Source organism: Ursus arctos, unplaced genomic scaffold (genome assembly GCF_023065955.2).
Source record: "Ursus arctos isolate Adak ecotype North America unplaced genomic scaffold, UrsArc2.0 scaffold_5, whole genome shotgun sequence".
In the NCBI taxonomy this organism is placed as follows: Eukaryota; Metazoa; Chordata; class Mammalia; order Carnivora; family Ursidae; genus Ursus; species Ursus arctos.
Genome location: NW_026623067.1, coordinates 2,936,308 through 2,958,053, shown reverse-complemented (window position 1 = coordinate 2,958,053; position 21,746 = coordinate 2,936,308). Strand labels below are relative to the sequence as shown.

The 21,746-nt window shown below is 54.3% G+C and overlaps 1 protein-coding gene and 2 long non-coding RNA genes across 3 annotated transcripts; 1 reads left to right on the top strand and 2 right to left on the bottom strand.

The window, feature by feature from the left end:
- Window positions 1–5,466: 5,466 nt before the first annotated feature.
- Window positions 5,467–8,821, bottom strand: RNF187 (ring finger protein 187). The gene is made up of 4 exons (XM_026488596.4): window positions 8,040–8,821; window positions 6,570–6,662; window positions 6,172–6,393; window positions 5,467–5,786 (listed from the first exon to the last, which is right to left on the bottom strand). The coding sequence occupies exons 1-4, from the start codon at window positions 8,730–8,732 to the stop codon at window positions 5,784–5,786; spliced, it is 1,011 nt and encodes a 336-aa protein (XP_026344381.1). The 5' UTR covers window positions 8,733–8,821; the 3' UTR covers window positions 5,467–5,783.
- An 86-nt stretch (window positions 8,822–8,907) lies between these two features.
- LOC113247503 (uncharacterized) lies at window positions 8,908–10,335 on the top strand. The gene is made up of 2 exons (XR_003313271.4): window positions 8,908–9,615; window positions 10,067–10,335. It is a non-coding gene; the product is annotated as an uncharacterized LOC113247503 (long non-coding RNA).
- Window positions 10,336–11,614: 1,279 nt separating this feature from the next.
- On the bottom strand, window positions 11,615–15,927 carry LOC130542754 (uncharacterized). Its single transcript, XR_008957534.1, has 2 exons — window positions 13,771–15,927; window positions 11,615–12,891 (listed from the first exon to the last, which is right to left on the bottom strand). It is a non-coding gene; the product is annotated as an uncharacterized LOC130542754 (long non-coding RNA).
- Between the last annotated feature and the right edge of the window lie 5,819 nt (window positions 15,928–21,746).

Genomic DNA, 21,746 nt, shown 5'->3' with positions numbered 1-21,746 from the left:
AAATCTCCCATGAGGATTCGACTCTATTTCTGGTAGATGAGAGTCCATGGTCCCATGACCCTAGCGTGTAAGGCAGCTGGAGGATCCAGTGGGACACTGCTGGTGAGAAGCACACAGAGCAGCCTGGAACTCTCAGCGCTGCACCCACCATGCACAGATAGGTTCAGGGATGCATGCTACCCACTAGGCTCTGCAGCTTTGACGAGTCACGTAACACCTCGAAGCTCCGAGAGCCTCTTCTAAGATGCACGGAGGTGTCACTTCACAGTGCCACTGCAAAGCACAAATGCTTGCAAAGTGTTCTGGCAGCAATGAACTACAATTCATTACATCACCACGGGGCACAAATGCAGAATTGAACAGAACCAGGACCAGTGGCAGCTGCGGGGGGGAAATGCAGACAAAAAATGGAGCAACTGCTGCAAGAAAAAAGAAAGTTAGCGGAAACCTCCCTGCTCAAAGCAGTCTGGCCTGCAGGTGAGACACACACCGGTCAGCACAAACGTTTCAGGGAGTTTGGGGTCCAGATACCTACCTGCAGGGTGCAGAAGGGTCAAGAGCAGCCAGAGTGTAAGGGGCCCAGGAAACCAGCAGGAGGAGGCAGGAGCAAGGCCCCACAGCTATTTGGGTTTTTTTTTTAAACTCGCTGTTTTGCAGGCTGGCAAGTTGACCTGTTGACCTAGGTTTCTCAGGGGCCCACGTGACTGGGAGATTCTGGAAGAGCTCAGACTGTGTGTGACCAGCGCTGGAGGTCAGCAGTTCCAGCAGTGCTGGAAGGTCACCCGAAGTTTCTGTATCCTGCTAAAAACAGCTGTGGCCCTGGTGCACCAAAAACCATCCTGGAAACTCACACATTCTCCAGCCTTACCATTCTCTGCGCTCATGCGCCCTCCTCCTTGCAGCCGGGGCTTACGGGCTGACTCCACAGGCGGCGCTGGGAGACTACAGTTAAGTCTCACCTCTGCAATCATTTGTGCAAGACTTCCAGGCCATGGCCACTTGGAAGGACCAGGATTCCACCTGCTTAGGGGCTCCTGGCTGTGAAGCATACAACACAAGTTGGGAACAACGGGAGTGACCGAGGGGGTTGAAAATGTTTTCCTCAACCTTCTTAGGAGTCCCTGGCTGGATCTGAAAACAGCTGACAGAGGCACATTCACAGGAGAAAAGCCCACAAGCTAATGTCATATAAGTTTTACGGGGCACGCAACCTTCCTAAGCAGCGGAAGACCCAAAGACAGGCCTGCGTACTTACGACTAGGTTTGATGAATATGGGCAGCCGCGGAGAAGCAGGATAGCTTACAGGGCCTGCGGCAAGGCTTGCACCTGGGGCGTGAGGCTCAGCAAGGCCCGGATGCTCGGATTCTGGGCGTCCCCGTCCTCGGAGGCAAGGAGTTCAGGGCCAGGACCATTGCCAGCTCGTGTGCCAGCCTTGGCTCTGGGACTTCAGGTGCCCAAAGACAAGCAAGGACAAGGTCGGACGAGACGGGGAGAAACCTACCAGCAGCCGGGCCTGAACGTTGGGCAGGACGCCGTCCAGCGAGCTGATGGCCAGCTGCAGGTGGCGCGGAACGGCGCACACCTTCTTCCCCATGCTAACCTCGCCTCCCTGCTTGCCGCAGACACACGACTCCGAGCCGGGTGCCGGCCGACGGCTTTATATAAGGGGAGCGCGCCGCTGCATGCTGCGTTCACCAATGGGGTGCGGGCACCGTGCCGTCCGGGAGCCCCATTGGCCTCTCCGCGACGCTGAGCTTGGCGGCCTGTCCAATCAGAAGAAACCTGGATAGTCGCTTGATTTGCATGCAGCCCGAGAGCCGCGTCCTCAGTGCTCTCCGGGCGCGCGTGCTTTGAAGTCCCTTCGCCGAGTGTCGCCTTCCCGCTGCTCGTCGTGGCACCGGCCGCGCGCTACGGCCGAGCTCTCCGCTGAGGCGCGCTCAGCCCTGCCCTCAGCCCTGTGCCCGGCCGGCCGGGGCGCGAGGGCCAGGGAACGCCCGAAGTCCGGCGCCGTCTGGGGAGGCGAAGGGGTGGCGCTCCGCTGCCTCGCTGTGGGAATGAAATCCCTAAAATGAGGAAAGGAGCCCGCGCGCAGAGGAAACCTGGAGAGGTTGCCCGTGCAGAGGGACGCACCATCCCTGGTCACAGAAACGGGGGGGGGGGGGGGGGGGGTGGCTGAGAACATTTACAAAAAAGGAGACACTGCATCCAAGGCCTACGTGGTCCGTGTTCTATTGCTTTGTATTTAAATTTGCCCTCTCCTGTGGCAGAACTGCCCTGTAGAAACAAGACTTCAGAGATGGCTGCGATGTCCTTCCTGGCCTGCTGACCTACTCCATCATCTGTCGCGCTGATGTTTTCACTGGCATGTCTTCATTTCGGAATGGTTTTATACTCGTCAAGTAGAACGGCTCACTAGCACATCCTCTTCATGAAAGAAGGTTTAATAAAACCTGAGTCCAACGAGTTATCTTCAAAAATAAGGCAGGCGGGAGTGGGGGAGACTTCAGGGTCTTTGTCTCATCTAAGTTATGTCTCCGGCGTTAGGAAACGAAGAGCCTTAACTCTGATGAGCCCCTGACTGAGGGGCTCCCGGGTGCCCACAGAGTTGTTCTGCCTTCTGCTGGAGGGAACCCTAGTTTGTGTGGGGCCTTCCGCGTCCTGCCAGCAGCTAGCCTTCCCTAAGAAAATGTAGGCGTGAACGGGGGCAGGTCTGTGGGCGCTCTGGGTGGGAACTGCAGCTCGGCTGCTGCTGCACCTGAGAGCCTGGACGGAGGCCCAGGGCAGAGGGCTTCTGGAACCCGCTACCGCTGGGGTCCCTGCCCAGCCTTGGGCGTGAGAGACATTCCAAAGTGGGAGGGCACAACCTCCTAAAGAGTGTCAAAATGGGGAGTCAAGAGTTCCCCGGAAATCTGAACGTGGTGGCCAGTGCCCCCCTGAGGCTGTAGGACTGACCAGTGTACTCGCGTCCGGGAATCGGTATTCTGTGTTCCCTTACGGAAGCCCCCCACCTTCTCCAGGGTCACACTGCCTTCCAAAGCCTCCCTTGCACACACACGCACACACACCTACACGCACACACATGCACACGGGCACGCGCACACACACGCGCAGAGGACGTTCCTCACAGAACTAACTAGCCACTATTTACAGAGATCCCAAAATGACCTAAACTACTCTGGAACCCCGCTCTCTTCCCTGGCGTGAAGTCCTGGGCTAGGGACTCCCATTTTCCCCCTTCCACCCACAGTCCCTACTCTGTGACCTTGGTTCCTTTTCTTTAAAAAAAAAAAATTATTTGACGGAGAGAAAAGGCACAAGCAGGGGGAGTGGAAGCAGCAGAGGGAGAAGCAGGCTCCCCCCCGAGCAGGGAGCACGACACAGGGCTTGATCTCACGACCCTGGGATCACAATCTGAGCGGAAGGCAGACACTTATCTGACTGGGCCACCCAGGTGACCCACCTTGGCTCCTTTCCTTCTGCTCTGCTGCTATTCCCTCTATCCACGTTCCCCTCCCCACAGGCAACACGCGCCAATGGTCGGTTTGGAGCATCTCTGCAACCATGAATCGTTCTGTGTGCACACATTTGAAATGTAAGTAAATCGTGCTTTGTCTTCTATCCCACTTGCTTATTTCTGTGACCTAGCACGGTGCCCTAAGCCACTGCAAGTCACCCTGTGTCCAGGTCCTGTGTGTCCCCAGGGCTGTGGCCTACCGTGGTCTCCAGCCCTCACTGGACCTCCTACCTGCCCAGTGAGGGGCGCTGGTCTCTGCCCTGCCCACTCTCGCCCCCCACAATGACAGTGAACCGAATGTCCACGTGCACCTCGCCTGTGGGCCTAGAGAGGCATCTGTGGAAGGGAGCGTCTGCAAGGGGGGTCACCGGGCCCTCAGTCATCATGCCCTAAATCTCTCGACATCTGGCAGCTGGTCGTGGAGGAGCACCGGCAGTGCCGGGGCTGTGGTTGGGACACCATCAGCAGACTGGCCTCTCCCCGGACATCTCCGCTGGTCGAGTCGGGCACCCTGTGCGCGTGTATCGGCAGAACAAGCTCCACTGCTCAGTCCCCAACGCTGGCATCCGGCCTCATCTGACTTTCAGCTCCCTCAGTCAGGGGGACCCAGGTCCCATCCAAACTCTCAGCATTGCAAAGGAGACTCGGTAATTCAGAACCATGCTGGCATCTGTGGTACACCAGCCCGGGGCTGGAGTGCAGTGTCGCAGGGTAGCAGGTGGCCCGGCCTGCTGGCAGGTGCCCACCTCTTGTCCCCCACCCTATCTAGAACAGGGATACCCCTAGCACTGCCGCTGACTCAGAGAGGTCTGGACTATTTATCAGGGTTATGTGGTCATGGTCACACGGTCTGCCCACAGAGAACGGGTCTCCAGGGAGGGGGGAGGATGGCAGCTGTCCCTGTCCTAAGCAAGTCTCCCCCAATGTCACTCACTGGAGGTGTGGGGCCCATCAGGAGAAGTCCCATCTACAGGAGCCCCCTTTATGCTGCTGCGTGGACACAGGGCCTCCCTGGAGACTGGCTGGGCAGCAGAGGAGACAGACAAGGAGGAGGGACACCCGGCAAAGTGGCTGAAGCAAGCCCTCTTTACGGGGATCCGTGAGTGCCAGCCACGCCACCCCCAAACTCACAGAAATGGTGCTGGGAGACCTCCTCTGAAATGGACCTGTTGATCTTAAATCCACACAATGTGGCCCAACTCCCAGCCTCAAGCATCCTTAACGGCCCCGTGTGTCAACATTGCAGGAGCCTCATCCCCACTGCCTTCCTTGCTGTCACTTGCACGAATTTACACTATCATGTAACCACAAGTCGTGATTTTGGTACACTTGTCTACTGAAGGAAATGTGAAGCAAAGGGAGCCAGGAACAGAGCAAGGAAACGCCGCATCCAGGCCTGGGGGTGACCCGCACTCCGCACAGTTCCTCTGGTTTCCCCAGGAAAAATACTCGGGTCGGCCACGGGGGGGAAGGTGGAAGGGGGTGGACAGAGGTCAAGGCTAAGGCGAGTCCCTGGAAAGCCATGGCACCACAGGGCAGGCAGTGCAGAGAGAAACGAGCACAGCTGAGCAGACACACTGGGGGCAGAGCGGTGACGGAGCTTCAAGGACTCGGACCCCTGGACACGGACCCCACAAAGTCCCTGAAGACAGAGCTGGAGCCGTAGGTGCAGGCTGCGTGGGGACTCAAGCCAGTAACAGGTCTGACCCGCCTGCCTGCCCTCCCCACCCAGATGTCCTGAGCATCCCTTTCCCTCCACTTACACCCACATGTACCCTGAGTGGGCATGTCTGACGCATGCGTGGGAGTCTGCATGACCTGGGTGTGCGTGTCCAGTAGCCCAGCCCCATCGTGGGTGGCATTTCAATGGGGTGAGTGCCAGGTCTGGACGATCCAGGCTGTCTGGGGACAACCAAGGGCCTCGGAGACGCCAGGCCAATAAGACTCGGCGGCAGCGACAAGAGCTTTATGAAGAGTCGTGATACACTGGGGCCAACGATACCCCTGCTACAGGTCTCTACGGTAAAACGTTTACAGCCTGGGGAACATGAACACCCACAGGATAAGGGAACAGGGACACTGCTGAGGGACACTGTCTTAAACAACCCAAGGCGGGCACCTGCGGTATGCGTCCTGCGTGTGCACCTAGGTGCGGACCCTCATGGGTGAAGGATGCTGCGAGTCCGGAAGGCGGCGATGGAGGAGCGGCTGGGGGCCAGGCCAGGTGGGTGGAGCTTCTTGGCCTGGGGCTGGCGCCAGGGGCAGACATCACTGCAGGGGGAGGGGTGGGAGTGGGGAAGGAGAGAGACAGCTGCTGTGCCAGGATCAGGCCATGAGGTGGGACCCAGCCCCCACCAGTCCCCCCAGCCCCACACATCTCCCCAAGACCGGAGCCTTATCATGGCCACTCCACCCACTTGGAGCTGATGACTCAGCCTTTCCAGAATCAGAATGGCACCCTTGGGACCCGAGGAAGAAAGGACGGGCTGCCAGATCTGCTGTCATATGAGGGGGTGTGTGGAGGCCAGGGTCTCCTGGGTCAGTCGTTCCTCAAATTCAGCCCCAGGCAGGAGCCAGGTGGCTGGTCTGAAGCCCTCCATGTCCCCGTACTGCCCCGGCTCCCTCCCCTGGGGTCCGGACGGGACGCAGTGCCCACCTGGAGCAGCATGCTGAGGCCCAGGTTGCGGTGCCTCCTCTCCAGCTCCGACACAGCCTGCAGCAGGGACCCAAAGCGCTCCGCAGGGTCAGCGTCCTCATCCTCCGGGGATCCCTCCTCTTTATCCGCCTCCTGCAGAAAACGCTCTTCCTCCTCGGCAAAGAATGCCCGCAGCTTCCTGTAGTCGGTCAGGGCTTTCTTCCTGCGGTCCATCACGTGTCCCTGCAGGGCAGGGAGGGACACTTGTGTCCCCGGGATACACCCTGGGGCCTCCCGCCCCACCGCTGCCCACCTCTGGGAGGAGGGTTTGCTACACAGTGCATGGCACTCAGCTGCATCCCTGCCAAACGGGGTCAGGGTCCCCTTCTTGGGCAGACCGCAGGCCTGCCGCCACTTGCCTTCCACACGGCCGCGGCAGACTCGGCCTGGCCATGCAGGTCCCGGGCATCGTTCAGGTCTTTTCTCATGATCTCCACAGACCCCTTGTTCTCCTGGAAAGACACAGTGGTTACTGGTAGGCACACAGTCAGAAGCTCCAGGGTCCCCTAGCCCAGTCCAGGGGCAGACTCAGTGTGTGATCGTGGCCTGTCAGGCTCTGCACAAGGGGTCTGCAGGTACCAAAGGAGGTCTCAGCAACCCCACTAAGCTCTCTCCAGAAGGAACTCTGGTAGAAAAGCACCTGCTCTAAGACTATAACCAGGCAACTGGACAAAGACCATGCTCTGGGGTCCCTAGTGTTACTGTCACCAAGGGAGCAATGTTGAATGGCCTGTCAAGGGTGCACTAAACCTAGGCCTGGGTCCCCCAACAGGAGCAGAGCCCAGCTCCAGTCCACAGGCTCCAGCCCTATGCAGCCCCTGCCCACCACCCACAGTGCCACCCCCAGTGCTCACTGGGTCCCCTGGACCCACCACCTGACAGAGTGCTTCCCCTGTCTTCCCTGGGGTGGGTGGGACCACACACACATATTGTCTCTGCACTGAAGGAGGTCCTGGCTGCTTTTACTCTCTAAAATAACGTTGTAACCCCACCTCCATGGGGGTTTCCCAGGGCCCGAGGCCCCAGCTACAACCAGCCTCTCCAATAGCGGGTTTTTACCCAGGGTCGACAGCACAGGGAAGTTTTCAATATCCAATGGGTGGGGGTCGCCGAGAACGAGTGGGAAAGCAGTCTGGGTGAAGGGAGAGGGGGCGCACTGGACCACAGCAGCTGACAGCCCGACTTACTGCGGAGTCCACCAAACAGAACCTCAGGGGGCAGAGCGGGGCGGGGACGCTGCTGCAGGGTGACGTCACGCCCAGAGGCAGGGCAATGAAGTGCTGGAGGCGAGTTATGGGGGTGGGGCTGGCAGATGGACACTGTCTTCAGATGGGGGGAGGGGTACAACAGTCCAAAGATGGAATACGCGGATGAGTGTGGGAGGTGGGGGGAAAGATACAGTCCAGGGATGGGCGCGGGCGTTAAGGGAGAGGGCACTGGGCACTGTCCAGGGGATGGGGAGGTGGGGGACAGGGCACCGTCTGGCAAATGATAACGGAAGACAGAGCACAGTCCAGGGATGGGTGAGGGGGAACAAGGCATGGTCCTGGGAAGGGGACCCGGGTTAGAGAGGACAGGGAACTGTCAGAGAGTGGGGAGGACGGGATGGAAGACTGGGCCCTCTGTCCAGGGGCAGGGACCCGGGTTGGGGAGGGAGGACAGGACACCAGCCGAGAGCGGGGGAGGGAAGACAGAGTACGGTCCAGGGGTTGGGGATGGGGGACAGGACACCAGCTGAGACAGGGGGAGGGGGTACAGGGCACCGTCTGGGAGCGGGGACCGGGTTGGGGATGGGGACGGGCCGCGTACAGGTCACCGCCCGCGCGCACCTTGCCGCGCAGCGCCTTCCTCCAGCGCGGCTCCCACTCGGGCGGCTCGGGCCCCGCGGCCATGCGGCAGGCGGCGCACAGCGGACCCCCGTCGGCGCGGCACAGCAGCTGCAGCGCCGCCTCGGAGGCCGGGCCGTCGCGCGCGGGCGCCGCGGCCGCCTCCTCGAGCGCCAGCAGCCGGCGGCTGAGCGGCGGGCGGCCGGGCTCCACGGCGCGCTGCCAGCAGTCGTCGGCGCACTCGGGGCACGGGAAGGGTCCGTCCTCCTCGGCCCAGAAGCGCACCACGCACGACCGGCAGAAGCGGTGGCCGCAGTCGGCGCGCACCGGCTCTCGGGGCGCGCGCTGACACAGGGCGCAGGCGGCCTCGGCGGGGCCCGCAGGGAGCGCCAGGGCGGCGGCGGCGGGGGCCCTCGGGAAGGGCGCGGCCGGAGGGTGGGCGAGGCCGAGGACGCGGCGTAGGGACGGTGACAAGGGCGTGCGGGCGAGACGGGCCCGAGACGCGGCGGACAGCGGGTACTGGGATAGAGAGCGCGGCCGGAGAGCCGAGGACGGGGACAAGGATGGCGGCGGGGACGCGCGGGGCGGGGACGGCGGGGCGCCCCACGCAGGGTCCTGGCAGCGGTGAGCTTCACGCAGGGTCCTGGCAGAGGTGTGCTTCAAGCTCTGGGATGCTGGCCGCGACGCTCCGCGCATAAGGTCCTGGCAGGGGTGCGCGCCACCCTCTCCGGGTCCTGGCAGTGAAGCTCTCCTCGAAAGGTCCAGGCCGAGGTGCGCGCAGTACCTCCGGGGTCCTGGCAGCGACGCACTCCATCTCCCCCAGGTCCTGGCAGCGGTGCACTTCACACTCCCGTCCGCGGGCCGGCCCACATCCTCGCACCCTGAAATCTTACTACGATTGTCACTTACCCCGTAAATGATTCGTGGACAAGAGGGAACCTGTTTTATAATTATACGAAGACTCCGTTGTAGAAGTCTTTTGTAAGCTGCTAGGACCTGAGCGGAGGAGCGCCCCGCCCACATGGGGTTGGGGCGGGGCTGGAACCGGCCTCCCCGCGTGAACCACCCCCCTCGGTCCGGTCCTTTCCCGGGGGGAACAGGTTTCGGGTCCGGTGCCCCGCGCCTCTCCCGGTGGAGGAATCCGGAGGCGCGGGCTGAAGAAGTCCCTAGAGACCCAAGACTTGTATTAGCATTTCTTTAAGGGAAAAAATGGGGGGAGGAGCAATCTGTTTTGTTTTTTTAAAAAACAGCCAAGCACGCAGTTAAAATAAAAACAATCACTGTGATTTAGCAGTACATAATTTTTAAATTTTAAAAAACGAGTCTGTTACTCCACACAAATGCAAAATCTTCTGAGTTACATTGCTTCCAGTTTTATGTGTTTTTAATATTTTGGCACAGACCTGAGAATGCAGTAAATGGGAAGAGTAACGAGTAAACTACGGCTAGTTCCGTGGAGTGATGGTGAGAAGAGGGCTTCAAGCTCAGTACGCCTGACCCGTTGCGTAGATCAAGAACTTCGTGCAGAGAAGAGAGAGAGGAAGGGAGGAAGGAGTTCAGCAAATATCAATGATACCCGGTGAGTGTGTTGAGGGAACAGAAGGCAAACTGAGGGCAAAGCAGAAGCTGACACCTCCCCCCCCCCCCCCGGAATATATGTGACATTCCTCAGGCACTCCTGCTGCCCTAAAGCTAAGGAAAGGAAAAACAGTTAACTGACAGAGATCACAATCCTGCAAGACAAGAATATCCCCCAGTTGACAAATGTCTTAGCAATTTACAAGAACAAAGCATTTCTATCAATAACCTAGCTTTCAGGGGCGCCTGGGTGGCTCAGTCCTTAAGCGTCTGCCTTCAGTTCAGGGCATGATCCCAGAGTCCTGCTTCTTCCTCTCCCACTCCCCCTGCTTGTGTTCCCTCTCTCACTGTCTTTCTATCAAATAAATAAAATACTTCTTAAAAAATAACCTAGCTTTCAGAAGAAACGTAGATACAATGAAACATCTTTGTAATCTGCAATCCATTGACAGATACTTGAAGCGGGCAGAGTGTAATATCTCCAGGAAGCTCCCAACTATCTTGATGTCAACACCTTGTTAGAGGGAAAAAGAACCTTGACAATGGCAAGGCCTCGGTATCCTGTGAGTCTTTTTAACATATGAAAGTCCTTTTGAAAACTCCCCTTTCCTTACCTCCCCCAACCCCTTAGTATATAATCACCCCTCACAACCCCAGTGCAGCAGCTCATTCTGCCCAGGGGTTCTGTCTTATGCTTTAATAAAGCCAGCTTTTTACATCAGAGACGTCTCAAGAATTCTCTCTTGGCCATGGGCTCCAGACCTCACCAAACCCAACCTCACTTATATTCCAAAACCCCAAAAACATGGCTGTTTGAATCTTTTGTTCAGAACATAGATGTGGAGAAAAAAACCACTCTTACCACTTACTAAGAAATAGGATCGAGCCCCACATCAGGCTCCTCCGCTATGAGCCTGCTTCTTCCTCTCCCACTCCCCCTGCTTGTGTTCCCTCTCTCGCTGGCTGTTTCTATGCCTGTCGAATAAATAAATAAAATCTTAAAAAAAAAGAAATAGGAACATAAAAGAAGACTTCTTCACTATAAAGTTAGCAGACTCCAAAAACTGGATTTTGCAAATATTGCTTCTGGGAGACAATGTAGCAATGTAAGGACCTTCACATTTTTCATAACCTTTGGAATTCCTTTTTTCAAAATATGTTCTATATTTCCAAAACGGAAATAAAGCCTTCCCTGATTTGGCTTGGTTTAGTTTGGAGAAATGTTTCTCACATCACTATTTGGGGAAAAAACAAAAACTTCAAAATTTCCTCTCATAATGAGCAAGTCAGAGTAGCCATCCATTTGAAAATGTAGCAGCAATGCCCACAATAGCCAAACTATGGAAAGAGCCCAGATGCCCTTCAACAGATGACTGGATAAAGGTGTGGTGTGGGAGGTGTGTGTGTGTATAAACACACACACACACACACACACACACATATATATATATATATATATATGGGAGGTTTTGGTTTTTGTGTGTGTGAGGGGAAAAAAAGCCTTTATTGATAAATAGGTTACAAAGAAATAAATAGAGTGATGGTTTGTTGGGGAATAAAAACTTGGTCAGGATCTCCATGTCTCCACCCCAGCTCTAGCTTCCAGCTTCTGCCTTCCTACTGGCCAGATTGGACAATGAGGCCTTGGTGGGCATGCCTGGCCTCCTCGGGCCCCTGGGGGCCTCTGTCTTCCTGGGCAGGGGTTCAGGTACCGTCTTAGACCTGCCACCCCTGGGGGGAGCAGCAGCCTTGGCTTTGAGCCCCTCCTTGGCTGCATAGACAATGAACTCTTCAGGGGCATGGATTTCCTTCTTTTTGGCTGGAGAAGCAGCACCATTCTTCCCCTTAGGGACCGTGGATTTTTCACTCTGACTCATATATATATATATAATTATTCAGCCATCAAAAAAAATGAAATCTTTTCATTTGCATCGACATGGATGGAGCTAGAGTGTATTATGTTAAGTAATATAAGTCAGAGAAAGGCAAACACCATATGATTTCACTCATGTGGAATTTAATAAACAAAACATGAACATAGAGGAAGGGAAGAAAAATAAGATGAAAATTGAGAGGGATACAAACCATAAGAAACTCTTAGCTGTAGGGAACAAACTGAGGGTTATTGGGGGCGGTGGTGGGAGGGGATAACTGGGTGATGGGCATTGAGGGAATGTAATGTAATGAGCACTGGGTGTTATATGCAACTGATGAATCACTAAATTCTAGCTCTGGAACTAAAAAATTTTTAAAAAGAGAGAAAATGTGTGCATGAAAGATTTCTGGAAATAAGGAATAGCAAACATTGTTTCACAGCCCTAGTTCTGCTCCAAATCCCAATGTGGGCTCCCCCCCCACCACCACCAGTCAAGCAATTCCCTGTGATACCAGCTGCGTGTTGTACAATTTAAGTGAATGCTACCCAAGGATTGTGTTAGACCCCACAGGTTAAAGACCTCACAATATCCCATAATCCTTTAGGACCAGCAGAATCCAAATTATGTTGTATGGCATCCTCACTTCCCAAGACAGACTAAAAGGTATTACCTGGCATTTCTCCCCCTCCCTCTGCACCCTCCAAGTGAGACATTTAGCAGTTGCTATTTGAGGACAGGTGTTGGGAGGACAGGGCAAAGAAGTTGCATAGGCTTTCCCTCATCTGTCTCTAGAACCATCCAGAAAATGGAAGACTCCCACTCCCACGTCAGAAGCAGAATCCGAGTGGGTGATGATCTGGATTATTGCTCAGAACCCCCACAAGACAACAGGACAGTTGCTGGGCTCTAGGTGTTTTGAATTCCCACCACACTGATCCCAAAGAACTAAATAAGAGAATGCCTCCCCACAAACAGGCAGAACTCCCAATTCAGCTAGCTGCGTTCTGAACCACTTCCCTTTCTCTCAAGATCATACTCTAAATGGATTCATATAAAAGGTTTTGGGATTAAATTGGCAGTGATGAAAAAATCTGAGTATTGTCTATAAGACTGACAAAGTTGTTTGTTTTTTAAACAATAGACCAGAAGGACATAAGTAAAGGATTCCGAAGGGTAAGAACAGAATAGGCCCTCAACACATGCCACGTTGGCATGAAGAGTATTTTGAACTGCAGGCAAATGAGAATCAGCAGGTGCAGAAAGAGGCCTTCCCGGAGCTCCCCTTATCTGACGAGAGGAAGACACTAATGAGGAATGAGAAGTGCTCTGTTCTCATCAACGAGGCTATGCAGAGGGATGGGAGAGGCCCTGTCAGCGATGCAGGACACTGACTGAGGACACTGATGGGAGAAACAAAGGCAGAAGAAAAATTACTAAATTTCCTTACTACCTACAACCCATTGACAAGTCCTTGAAACAGGCAGAGTTACTTTCCTCTGGGACTCAACTGCCTCCATGTTACTACTTTGTTGAGGGCAACAGGCAATCTCAGCCCAACCCCCAGGATTCTGTAAGTCTGCTTTAACATATAAAGATTCCTTTGGCAACTTCACGTATCTCTAAAGCCTGCAAGCATTTGACCCACCTGTATACACCTTTAGGGTCTCATATTTAAGTTTTATTAGACAGTAATAAATGACCCTTTCCCAACAACAATTAGCCCTCTCAAGGTCCTGGAAAAGCTTCCAAAATTCCTGAGACTGACGCTATCCCTAACCCCTCCTGGCTTGAAAATACATAATGGGCCACTCCTCATGACCCCACTGCAGTTCTTTCTGCCCACAGGTCCTGTCCCCCTGCTTCAGTAAAACCACCTTTTTGCACCAAAGACGTCTCAAGAATTCCTTCCTGGCCCTAGGCTTTGAACCCTAACGTTCTCTTTCCTACATCACGGGTGACGAGTTCGACCCCACATGGGGGAGAGACTGTACTTTAAAAAAAAAATCCGACTCGGTGCAAACTTCACATTTCGCCCACGGAAAAGGAATCGGAAGTAGTTAACTCTCATTGCCCTGATTCACGCATAACACAGCAGCCAGCCAGCCGGGTGGGCGGAACGACCGGACCTCGAGACCACCAGGAAAAGGACGAAACCGCCCTCTACCCCAGGTAGCAGGGCGGAAGTTTCCAACGGCCCCAGAGCGCGCATGCGCCCTCCCCGTAACGACCTCCCCGTAACGACCGCCCCGAAGTACTCCCGGCCTTTATAATACATTTACATGTTCCCGGTGCATGGTGGGAAAGGTCCAAAATGGCGGGGCCGAAGGAGACGCGGCGGGGAGGCGGCCGGGGAACACCGTGGAAAATGGAAGCACAGAGGCGAAAGCGAGGACGGTGGGCGCGCCCTCTGTCCTGAGTAGGCTACTCCACCCTTGTCTCCAGTGAGCTTTCGCTTTAACTGCTACGAAACGTCTGCTTTCGTAAGAGGGCGGCTCCGAGTCCTCCGAGGGCGGGAGGCCATGTCCGCCGGCCTGTGGTCGGTGCCGGGCCCGGGCCCGCGGGATTGGAGGGTCCGGTGCCTCGCTCTGCGCCCCCCTGCTGCAGTCCTGGCCTCCCCCAGCGTCCGCTTCCTGGGACTGTGTTTTCCCACCCGCGTCCCTTCGTCGCTGGAACTCCTTTGGCGTCCCCCTGTCGGGCTCTCCGCCGTGTCCCTTCCCCGGCCAGGGGAACCCCGGCAGAGGCGCAGAGATCTGGAACCGCTGCGTTCCCAGCAGGACGCGCTGAGGATCTGCCGCTTGCTGCGCGCACGCGGCTTCAGAGGGCCTCCCTCCCTCTTCCTCTGGCCCTGCCCCCACCGTTCCCCCACTTAGCAGTTATAATAAACCTGAACTTTGGAAAACTGGGGAGATCCTGTGCAGCTTCCGAGAAGGCACACGGCTTTAAGAAGAGGCCTTCAACCCTTCCTTAAGCTTCTGTGCCGTCCCGAAGATGGCATCTGCTGCCTCTGCCTAATCCCCCCCCCCCCCCCACAAGCGGATTTCTGCCCGGACAATGTAGCTGCTTTGTCGCTTTAGGCACCTCCTAGGCTTTCTTCCCAAGATCTGTGCATAGAGACCCCATAGTTTTCAAATTCCACTCCTCTGATCACTTACATTTGGTTTTACATTTTGCCGGAGGCCTCGAGGGGAATTGCCCCCTTTGTCTCTTCAGACCCTGGCGGGGAGATCTAGTTTCTAATCACAGGCCTGGTTGGGGAGATTGGGAAGGAAAAGGAATAACAAACACTGTTTTGCCAAACTAGATGCTGTCTTAGAAGAGAAGACAGTTCCCGCCTTGGGAGGAAACACACACTAATGAAGGTGGAGGGTGGATGGGGGTCCCTCTTGGGGAGCCTCGCCAAGCCAAAGAGGTTCACAGGCCAGGCATGCCCCTCTGCACCAGAAACGATAGTTGGGGGTTCCATAGGGACATGTCTGGGTCCCAGGCTCTCCAGGATGACTTTCGGGGTTCAGCAGGGGTGCCTCTAGCCCCAGAGGATTGTCACTGTGTATCTTTGCCATAGATGGGCAAGAGATCACAATTTTGTCTCACTATTGGAAGGCTTGAAACAGAGTAGATCTAAACCCATATAATAAAATATATGGGTTATAATTTATAAGAGAATGGCCAATTAGCCCCCGGCATCCGAGGGCAACTTGAGAAGCTTCCCTGCCTGAGCTTCTGAAGGTAGTCTCTTCCCCTGGTTTATAACGCAGATTTAGAGGAGGAGGAAAGGGCTAGAGAGGAGGGAGCAAAGGAAGGAGAAGAGACTGGCACAGTTGCTGGCTGCCCTACAGCCTGGCGGCTGGTGCAAGTCCTCTGGGGGAAAAGACCCCTAGGGAACTGCTCCACACTTCAGGAAATCCAGACACTGGAAAAACGAGTGTCCTCTAGGGGAGAAGCCATCTACTCCCTGCCAAAGGGACCCAGGGCTGCTGCTCCATTGTGGGCCCTGGAGCGAGGCGACCTGGAGTCCATCCCAGCTCCCTCACATGGCTTTACCATCTTGAGGATGGAGCCTAGGGTGACCATGGAAGGGACAGCTAAGACTCAACTGTCTACATATACTGAGCCGCTCACTCTGTCCTCACTTCCTTCTGGGGCCTCGTCCTCTTCTCACCTGTGTCCCTGTAGTCTCTGTCACCAGGCTGTCAATGCTTGGGTTATTATCTTTTCAGAAGAGCTCTGTGATTGGGGCGCCTGGGTAGCGCAGTTGTTAAAGTGTCTGCCTTGGGCTCAGGGCGTGATCCCGGCGTTCCCGGATCGCGTCCCACATCGGGCTCCTCCACTGGGAGCCTGCTTCTTCCTCTCCCACTCCCTGCTGTGTTCCCTCTCTTGCTGGCTGTCTCTCTGTCAAATAAATAAAATCTTTAAAAAAAAAAAAAAAAAAAAGAAGAGCTCTGTGATTGCCAGTGAGCTACCAGTTGTGTGGCTGGACAGCGCTCCGCCCCCACCACACCCTGTGGTTTTGCTGCTCTCGGTATTATACCTCAATATCCTTCTCTGCTTATTCCCACAGGGTCTAAGGCATCTCAAGTGCCCTAAGTAAGTGGGTGAATTCTCAATTTCCCTGTGCATCTCTTCCATCTGGCTGTCCCTGAGTTACATTCTTTTATAATAAACTGATAATCAAGTAAGTAAAATGTTTCTCTGGTTTCGTAAGAGATGCTGAAAATCACTGTCATCAGGGTGATTCCTCCACAAAACTGGGAGACCACCTTAAATTAAAATGGCCTTATCTCCCTTTGTATTTTTCTGCTTCAAGAAAAATCATTGTCTCACTTTGGGATCAAAGAGGGAAAAAACAAGGAGAGGAATATTGGTGATTAAACAAATTGCAAGTACTGGTTGTAAAAGAAAAAGGTGGGTAGCAAATGTAAGTTGTAATCACAGAGTTACCTGTGGGAATCAGAATTTTCCAGAATTCCAAAATTCTGTTCCAGAATTTTCTAGGTGTTCACAACATACACTTGAAAAATCATTTCTCAGCCTGTTTTCATTCGTGTGTGTATTGAAAGCTGCGGTCACTCATAAGCTCAGATAAGCCAATCATGTTCGTTCCTGTAGGTAGTATTTCTTTTTATTAGAACCTAAATATTTTTAATTCCCCATACAATTTCTTTTTTAACTGAAGTATCTCTAGCCACGTATTATTTCGTGTCTAAATACCTAGAATTTGCAGCTGAACTTTGGTTCATGACTTGTAACTTTACCACCGGAGGGTCGCAGAACAGGGTAGTTTGGAATTGAATGAGCTGCCTTACATAACTAAACAGGAGGTAAACATTCCTCCTGTGCTCAAACGAAGTGAGTTCTGTGCTTGCTGGTTGCAGTTCTAGAAGCTGGAGACTCAACTGCATTAGTCGACTCTTCGGTTTCCCTGTTTAGTTTGCAATTGATTTCTTAGTGTCTGAGCAACAGGTGTTAAAACCTGCAACAGTGTGGATTTACCCACTTCCCATGGATTTTGAGCAGCTGGTATATTTCATGATGGAATGAGGTGCCTTTGTGCTAACGCTTATGTTGATAGAGCATTCGTTGTGCTAGAATGTAATGTCGTTCTTTGACATTTTTGATCAGTTTTACCTTAAGTTCTTTGTTACAGCTCAAGATAAGAACATGGTAGAAAATGAGAGCTACTGGAAATACCTAGAAGTGATTTGTCCTGCAGTTACTGCACACTAAAATGTGGGGGACCCAGATGAGCTCTACTTAAAAGGAAATGTTTCTTTAAACTCATATATGGGGTGGGGGGGGATGGAACTACCCATCTGTTATAGGTTGATTGCATCCAACAAAAAGCTTACCTGAAATGTACAAGCCCTATCCCTGGAACCTGCCAGCGTGACCTAATTTGGAAGGAAGGTCTTTGTGGACGCAGTCAGGTTAAGATGAAGTCATACTGGACTCGTGGCCCTGAGCCAATGACTGGTGTCCTTATACGAGGGGAACTTGGACCAAACGACCAGGGAGAAGGCTTTGTGATGATGGGGACAGAGATCCCTGGGATGCCTCTACAAGCCAAGAACCACCAGGGAGCGCTGGCAACCAGGAGAACTTTCCGTGCCTCACAGGGAACCCACAGCGCCACCTTGATCTCGGACTTCAGGCCTCCAGAACCATGACACGGAACGTGTCTGTTCCTTGAGGGCACCCACGTTGTGGTAATTTGTTGCAGACACTGAATACACCATTCAACTCAATCCGTCGAAGGAAGAGTAAACCGCAGTAAACCTGAAGAAAAAAAACAGATAAAAAAGCAGAAATCATTAAGCAGAAAAAGTAGAGAAACACAGAGCAAACTCTTCAAGTCTGTGATTACATTCACTAATGCAGGAGGAAAGGTTCCATACGGTTCTGCATTAGTTGAGCATGTAGATACAGAAGGACACTTAGCGTTGTAAAGGGCTTGTGCTAAAGTGGGAGTAACCCACAGTTGAAGCAATCACCGGTCTCCGAGTCCACAGGATCAAATCCCGCGAAGTTCACAGACAAAAATGTAGGACAATACACCTGTCACCCAGAGGCACAGAAGAACGTCAACAAAACTCGAAAAGCACGGAATTTACGGCAAAAATAGTGGAACAAATGACAGCAGAATTAAGAATGTTCATCTTCTTAAAGACACTATATTGCATATCTGAAAGTGGCTAAGAGATTTTGAAAGTTCTCCTCACAGGTAAAAAAAATCTAACCATGTGGGAAGATGGATATTAATTGGACTTACTGTGGTCGTCATTTTGCAATATATTTAAATATCAAACTACGATGTTGTACACCTGAAGCTAACTGTTACATGTCGAATATGACAAAAAGTAATAACAGTCCATCCAGTGGTGGATATTTTTGACAAAGGTGACAAACTGAAGACAGATTAAAAGCAATATATGAACTGTCTGAAACCGAGAAGGGATTAACATGGAGAAAATGCCAGAAACTTGCTAATTAACAAGACAGGAACAACAGCAAAAAATTAGCCAAGGGCACGACTTTAGTCTGCAGGCTGGGAAACCCTAAAGGAAGTGGGCATACGTGGTTATGTTCACGTACATGGGTCACCAGAGAAATGCAGATTGATGGGACAGTGTGAGACCAGTGTGCACCCTCATTAGACCAACAGAAGTAGAGAGCTGTCTGCCATCAAGACTGGCAAGGCTGTGCGGATGAAGGAGGGAGGGTGGCCTGGGACAGTGCTTCCCCCAGGGTCTCTCCCTTAATCTCACACAACGGTGACCCTCACATGCTTCTGACAAGCGTTTCCCACACACCAAGCAAGTCTGCAACACCAGCTAGGGGTCCTACGGTACGACTCAGTTCTAATGCTCTCTACGTGGACCCCACAAGTTCAGGCCTCCGTCCCACAAGACCACCCCCATCTCACACTGCTAGTCCAGGGGTCACCCATGCTTCTGACCCACCAGCTACAGACCTGACGTTCCCATGGCCCCCTGCTCAGATTCCATTAACTTGCTAGAGTGGCTCACAGAGCTCAGAGAAATATTTCAGTCACTAGATGACTGGTTTATTATAAAAGGGTATGACTCAGGGACAGCCAGATGCAGACTCGGACAGGGCGAGGCGGGTGGGTAGGGGTGCAGAGCTTCCACGCCCCCCGGGCACGTCACTGCTGTAACCTGGGTGTTGATGAGTAATGGACTCAAACTCTAAAGGGGCTGCTTTGGACCCTGCTCATCCTTCAGACTCAAGATCCGCCTCTCGATTTTCCTCTCTAACTTAAAATCCTGTCTCAGAAACGAATACCACAGCCTTTGCAGGTGGAAAACAGACATTTATTGTCTCCCCACCCTGGAGGCTGAAGTCTGAGAGCCAGGTATGGGCAGGCATCAGCAGTGTGTTATGAGCACAGGCCTCCAATTCTGACCTTTGTCAAGGTCCCTGAAGAGCCAGGCCTTGGGTTACATGCCCAGACCACCTAGTCCCTTCCACATGGCTGCCGTGCAGCACAGGCTCAACTTTCAGAGCACAAGGACGTCTGGACAGGCGTGAAGAGGAGAGGGAGACCCAGGGTTGACCAAGACCTGGGAACCCACAGAGGCAGCTCCTTGAGGAAGGGAGGAGATGGGAGTTACTGGAAGGAAGAGCAGAGTACATACTAGAAATCACTGCACCTCCTAGTTTCTGCGACCTGATGCCCTGACCTCCTGGCCCATCTGGGGGTAGCCAGCCCTGAGGACAGGAAACAGATTCACCCAGGAGTGTGCCTTTCAGATGTAAACTGACCAATCCAGAGCACACATGCCCCCTGACTGCCACCTCTCACACTATCTATCTACCCTCATCGTCCCAGGCCGGTGCCAGACAGCTGGGACAGCCCTTGCAGCCCAATGCCCACGGAGATACTCAAACTAACCAACCTTGAGCCTGCTAGCTCTGCCTTCTCTCACCTTTCCTGAAACCACAGTAACCACAGTGAAGGTCTTGCCCACATTTCCCCTGGCTCTCCGCCATGGAGCCCTCTGTGGTGCCCTGTGCCCTTCCTCTGGGGAGCTGAGTGTGTCCTCACCTGTTGGCCTGGGCATACCTGAATCGTAACAGTAAGATCCCTGTATTTTAAAATAGCAAGGACAGGCCCACAACAAGGCAACAGAGGCCACGGCAGGGCGGGCAGCTCCGGATTACAGTGGGCATGTGGACAGCCCAGCCTTACCCAGGAGGGGGGTGTGGCCAGGTTCCAGAAGGTCCCAGTACCCAGATGCAAGGTTGTAGGGAGGCCAAAGGAGAGGGTTTTTTTTGTTTTGTTTTGTTTTGTTTTCTGGGAGCAGCAGCACCTAGCCCCTTTCTATACTCTGTGGAAGTTGCAAAAGGCATTAAAACCGCTTACTTGTAAAGACAGTTATTGGTTGTGGGGGAAAAACAAGCCATTGAAGGAAAGTGAAGATCAACCCAGGAGGCAAGTTGAATTCCTTGAGAAAGAACTAGAGCTTCCCCTGAAGGCAGGTCCCGCGGAAAGCTAGATAAATCCGTGTATATCAGAATCACCTGTGAAAACAATTGCCAACCAACCAACAAAAAGTCTGTATAACGAAGAGGGAAGAATTCATGGGAATTCTATAGGTGGAAAGGCAAACCATAGGTGTGGGGGGACAGGGCCCGAGAAGCTGGGATACAGGTAGGTGTGGGGACAGGGAACAAGGACTCAAATAGCCACCCGAGGCACCGCCCACCGCACCCACGGGCCACTGTACTCCGAGCCCCCCTGGAAAGCCACTTCTTGAGCCCATTCCTACGTTGGAGAAATGACGGGATTACTCGCTTCCTGCTAGGTATTAGAATGTACGTGGTGTTCCAGCAGAGGGCGCGCGGAGGAGGCGGGACACAACCCGAGGTTGCAGACAACAGCAGAGGGAGCCGAGGCAGGGGCCTTCGAGGGCCACCTGGTGGCGGCCCGTTGCCCAGTCCAGGCCCACGACTGATAATACGCGTCCAGAATTCCCAACGCGAACCTACTATCCCCACCCCACTCCCGCTCCCAAATGTGTCTGAGAAGCTCCATCTTTCCCAAGACGACGAAAGAAGAGCCAAGCGCGTTGGGAAAACCGCTCAACTCACTTAATTGGCACCGCTAGTGGCTCTCAGAAGAGCGAGCCCCGGCCCGGGTGGCCGTCTCCGGGCCTCCACCCGCGGGCGCGGCGAGTGCTGGGGGTCCTCGGGTGTGACGGGGACGCACCTGGTGCGGATGGAGCAGAGGCGGGTGACCGCAGAGCCACTCCCGGACGGCGGGCGCAGCGATCCTGCGCGCTGGGAGGGCCGGGCGCGGACGGAAAGCGGGCTGGGCCCGCAGCTGCTAGGCGATGCAGGGTTGCAGATGAACGGGCTGCAGGGGTACCCGGCGCAGGGGCGCAGAACTGCAGAGGTGGGGGGCGCAGGGGCTCAGAACTGCAGGCGGCGCGGGAGGTGCAGAGGTGGGGGGCTCGGGGCTCAGAACTGCAGGCGGCGCGGGAGGTGCAGAGGTGGGGGGCTCGGGGGCTCAGAACCGCAGGCGGCGCGGGAGGTGCAGAGGTGGGGGGCGCGGCGGCTCAGAACTACAGGCGGCGCGGGAGGTGCAGAGGTGGGGGGCGCGGGGGCTCAGAACTGCAGGCGGTGCGGGAGGTGCTCTGAACCTTCGCTTCGGCCCCCCTCACGCACACAGCCTTCGGAGGCCCCCGCGCGGAACAGGAAGAGCAGCAGCCTGTGGCGTTTATCCCAACTGATGCAA

Bases quoted from the DNA above. Each gene is read 5' to 3' on its own strand.
- RNF187 (XM_026488596.4), bottom strand. From the start codon at position 8,732: ATGCGCGGAGCGTCGCGGCCAGCATCCCAGAGCTTGAAGCACACCTCT. The intron at 6,663-8,039 runs GTGCGCGCGGGC...GTGTCTTTCCAG, and splicing joins GGAAGGCGCTGCGCGGCAAG to GAGAACAAGGGGTCTGTGGA. The intron at 6,394-6,569 runs GCAAGTGGCGGC...CCTGCCCTGCAG, and splicing joins CTGCCGCGGCCGTGTGGAAG to GGACACGTGATGGACCGCAG.